The 4,169-nt window shown below is 30.5% G+C and overlaps 2 protein-coding genes across 2 annotated transcripts; one reads left to right on the plus strand and one right to left on the minus strand.

The window, feature by feature from the left end:
- Window positions 1-1,065: 1,065 nt before the first annotated feature.
- Window positions 1,066-2,510, minus strand: LOC116433920 (small ubiquitin-related modifier). The gene is made up of 5 exons (XM_031992576.2): window positions 2,380-2,510; window positions 2,191-2,259; window positions 2,024-2,101; window positions 1,756-1,827; window positions 1,066-1,589 (listed from the first exon to the last, which is right to left on the minus strand). The coding sequence occupies exons 1-5, from the start codon at window positions 2,392-2,394 to the stop codon at window positions 1,527-1,529; spliced, it is 297 nt and encodes a 98-aa protein (XP_031848436.1). The 5' UTR covers window positions 2,395-2,510; the 3' UTR covers window positions 1,066-1,526.
- A 990-nt stretch (window positions 2,511-3,500) lies between these two features.
- Window positions 3,501-4,110, plus strand: LOC143174168 (uncharacterized). The gene is made up of 2 exons (XM_076372418.1): window positions 3,501-3,728; window positions 3,960-4,110. The coding sequence occupies exons 1-2, from the start codon at window positions 3,637-3,639 to the stop codon at window positions 4,096-4,098; spliced, it is 231 nt and encodes a 76-aa protein (XP_076228533.1). The 5' UTR covers window positions 3,501-3,636; the 3' UTR covers window positions 4,099-4,110.
- The last annotated feature ends 59 nt before the right edge of the window (window positions 4,111-4,169 follow it).

The raw sequence follows: 4,169 nt of genomic DNA on the forward strand, positions 1-4,169 counted from the left end.
GTGAATGTGGTGAAATTTAATGATTATTACAATGCCGTTTATATCAAAATCATTATATGCTTTTCTCTTACGGAATTCAAAATCTATTTACGTGAATGCACTCTGATCATTCAACATGCTTTACATTTTTCAAGGGGAACACTACAAATGTTATTATTATATCTTACTTACACTTTCTAACTATAAACACGTTTACTACTTACTGTGGTTCGAAAAAGTTTGCTTACACCACTCCAGATCGTTCTCCAAAAATTAAACATTAATATCAAAACAATGTCGATATATCTCTTTATAATAAGTTATATAGTACATGTGCTTAACATTTTTAATTGTCGAAATACCTCGGTAATTTCACATGCTACATCTGTTTTCTAAAGTTACAATGAATCATTTAATCAAATTTTATTCCAAGAGTCATGAATCTGTATCTTTTAACATTACACTGTATAATAAGAAAAAGAAAAAGGTCAAACATAGCATAGAAAAACTTTTTGGAACCACAGTAAATTATTTTCATTAACTGTAAAGAAAATCTTGTATGTTGTTCAAAGAATTGAATTGCTTAATCGTAGAAAACAAAATGCTGAACAACTTTTACACATTAGTAATAAAAACAAAAACTATATTACTTATTTGTACAAGAATAAATTTTTATTACAATTTGCTGAAATTTTGTCCTGATAAATCATTGAGTAAGTATCTTGTAATGAGGATGCCTGCATAAATTTCAAACACTTTAAACAAAGATTACGCGTTCAAAAGTTGATAGATCCAACTTTTTATTATAATACTATTCAAATTCTGACTTTCAGAATATTACTGACATTAATATAAATATAAGCATGTATTTAAAAACTACATAATACATAATGAATGAACTAAATGTATGTTTAACAATGATAATTTCATAGGAAGCATCCACATTACTTACATTGAACCAACTTCTCCATGATTATTAAAAGAAAGTAGAAAACAACTTATTTTTCCCATATCGTTAAGTTTGTAAGTTGAAAGTTGGAAAACAATTCTATTACTATTGCAATTATATTGAAAAGGCAAAGGGGAAAATATTACAATTACTTCTTTTTATTACAGATGCACCTTAAACGCAACAATTTTTTAAAATCATGTTCACATTGTATAATATTTACTGTGCTTTAATAGTAAAACTAATATTTTACTTTTAGAAATTTTCGCCGTCTAAGTCTAGGAAATCCAGAAATCTATGACATGTAAATACACCGCCGAGTGTTAGTAAAGAACAAAACTTGTACCGTTAAGGCATAATTTTTTTTATATTGTTTTTGGTGATTGAATGCGTATATTGTATGAAACATGGCTGTCGATGGTCCTTAATCTTGCTTCGTTACAGGAATGTAGAATAGCACATCAAAATATTACGTAAAAAAACCAAATTACATAATGCTTTTTAACATACATATACATACTGATGAACTTGTCCATTTCTTTATGATAGTCACTTTCACTTTAAAAGATATTAAAACTGAATAATAGATTTAATTTCCTTAGTAGTGACCACCTGTTTGTTCTTGATATACCTCAATAACATCATCATTTTCCATTTCCAGCTAAAATGATAAGCAAAATAATTACCATTGGGCCACATTATTATTTCATGAATGAAATTCTATCTTATAAAGAGAACTTTGGTCCAAGATTCAACATTTGCACACTCATGTATACCGCTTAACGTTCGAATAAAATTAATTTGGTTATCCATAAATTATAATTTACCTGCTTTGGTGTTTCATCATCATTAATTCTTTTACCATCAAAGAGAAACCTGAGGGACGTCATAGGAACACCCTAAACAAAATTTGTCATTTTATAAATTATTCTCCTATGCACAAAAGATATTTTTCTAATCCCTGAACACCAAACTGATTCAACTACAGTTTCTTTGACTGTTTAAGTTACTTTTAACACTGTATCTCTCGAGGAAACCTATTAGTATTGTTTAGTTTTAATTAAGTGGATGTCAGTTAAAAAGAAAAAAACTAACCACACGATCGCTATAAGATTTCTTGAGTTTACCCATTTGAGTGGTCATCTTTACCCTAAAGTGAATTTCATTGCTGTCCTAAAAAAAAAAGGTAAAACGATAAAGTCGATCGTGGAATATTACCGAAACGCATTGTAAATCCATAAAATAAAAGCATCGTCTCTTACGTTTCCGACGACTTTAAGCTTGATGTATTCAGAATTCGCGTCGCCTGGGCCGGCTTCGGGTTTTTGCTCCTAATACGCAAGGTTAGACCGATTAAACTTAACGTACGATTAAACATTTCGATGTTACATTACATTCATATCATAAGCTATTGCTACTAACAGCCTTTTTATTGAAACGAGTCGACTCACCTGGTTATCGGACATGATAATTAATTAAATATAACAATTCTCGACCACGCGCCAGAACAGTAACCAAACACAAGCACGCAATATGGCGCCGTGCTTTTGTCAGTTTCGGTCTTCTAAAAATAAAAATCTTAACGTTTAGTAGTCATAAACGTTCGGAAAGACATCATTTTCTGTCACCACCCGTATTTCATTTCAACTGAAATTTATTCAATAAATTCAATAACATTCCTGCATTCGTTACAATCGTTTCCTACGTCAAAACTACTCTACGTTTATCTTATTTTTATTCCTCAATTTTAAATTAATTCTCTTCTCAAGAAAATCGATCTATTTTCTCATTATAACAAAGTTCCGGCTCAGTTGATTCTATCGAAAGCCGTTACATTTTTTTATTTTGAATTTAAAATATAAATATTTTGTCGTCGGTTCATGTGTTGTGATTTATACTGTTTATAGCTCTTTGAAAAAAAAGCTGTGATATATCTAATCTATAGTAATATGAGATTTTAAGATTGGGAAAATGAAAACTGTGTCATTCGTTCGAACGGTGTATAATCATTAGTATAAAAATATTACAATCATCATTTTAGATTGTTAACTTGATTAACACGCTTGCATACTAACAAACTCGAAATAACAGGAATCGCCAACTAGTGAACTATTTATGGTTGCAACATAAAAGTGCGTGTCTGGGCAGAGTAATTGAGCATCTTATTACATAATTACGTTATATTCGATTTTAAGGACTCTGGCATGTATCTTTATTTAATCCATTTATTTATAATGTTCACTAAATTACAATGTTGAAACATTTTATCGACCAACTTGTATGACGGCTTGTTTCTAAATGAATATTCACAAAAAGAATATCATCACGGGTATTAACAAAAGAATTTCGAAAATGTATAGTAAAACGATTTCTAATAACAAACAGAAAATCAACTGTATCCACGAGTAGAAATCGACACTACCGACACATTGAAGGGATTTCTCATATCGACTTTACCTACTGGTTACTTTATTACCGATTTTTAATTCGGCGCGTCGGTACACATTACCGACAGATTCTAGGGGTCTCTCGTGGGGGTTCGAGGGGTTTCTCACACCCGATCGAACCCTTTTAACTGGCGGTACACTACTTACCACGAATGGAGAGTATTCGTTGGTCTAGATGTGTTTTTTGTCTATGCCTCTTGCTTATTAACAAAACAAGGAAGTTTTGGTTAATTAAAGCTTCGTAATCGTCTTACATCTTTAATGGATAGAATGTCATTACCACAAACCCATCAAGTAGAATTAATGGCTTTAGCAGAATTAGCAGGAATTTCCGCAATTCCAGGAGTCTATCGGTAAAGATTTATTAAATGTTGTTAAATCGAATGAATCTAGCGACGCGTCTTTTCAACTATCTTGACACTTTATGTTATTTGATTTTTCCTTTGACATCGACTAGTAATTGTAAACCATGTATCTTGAATTAATAATATATTAACCTGACCTCAAAAACGTGTAACAGAAACTGTAAACTATAGAAACTTCGTGATGTTTAAACTGTTAATTTTAAGGGATAATTTTTTTAGTGTTATAATGGAACTTTTGGCATTACATATATCGCCAGAGGATATATATATTCTTCTTAAACAAATATGTCAACAGTCAAGGGATAATGAAATTGTAGAGAATCCTGAAGATATATCTAATACATTGAAAACTAATTAATATACACTGTGCTTAACCTTGAATTAAAAAATGGCTTGGAAGATACATACAAAGTAAATAAAACAAATAAA

Source organism: Nomia melanderi, chromosome 11 (assembly GCF_051020985.1).
Source record: "Nomia melanderi isolate GNS246 chromosome 11, iyNomMela1, whole genome shotgun sequence".
Taxonomy (NCBI): Eukaryota; Metazoa; Arthropoda; class Insecta; order Hymenoptera; family Halictidae; genus Nomia; species Nomia melanderi.

Excerpts from the sequence above, each read along its gene's own strand:
- LOC116433920 (XM_031992576.2), bottom strand. Across the intron at positions 2,102-2,190 it reads AGCTTAAAGTCGTCGGAAAC|GACAGCAATGAAATTCACTT; the intron begins GTAAGAGACGAT and ends TTTTTTTTTTAG. Across the intron at positions 1,590-1,755 it reads ATGATGAAACACCAAAGCAG|CTGGAAATGGAAAATGATGA; the intron begins GTAAATTATAAT and ends TTATCATTTTAG.
- LOC143174168 (XM_076372418.1), top strand. The coding sequence starts at position 3,637 with ATGGATAGAATGTCATTACCACAAACCCATCAAGTAGAATTAATGGCT. Across the intron at positions 3,729-3,959 it reads GCAATTCCAGGAGTCTATCG|TGTTATAATGGAACTTTTGG; the intron begins GTAAAGATTTAT and ends TAATTTTTTTAG.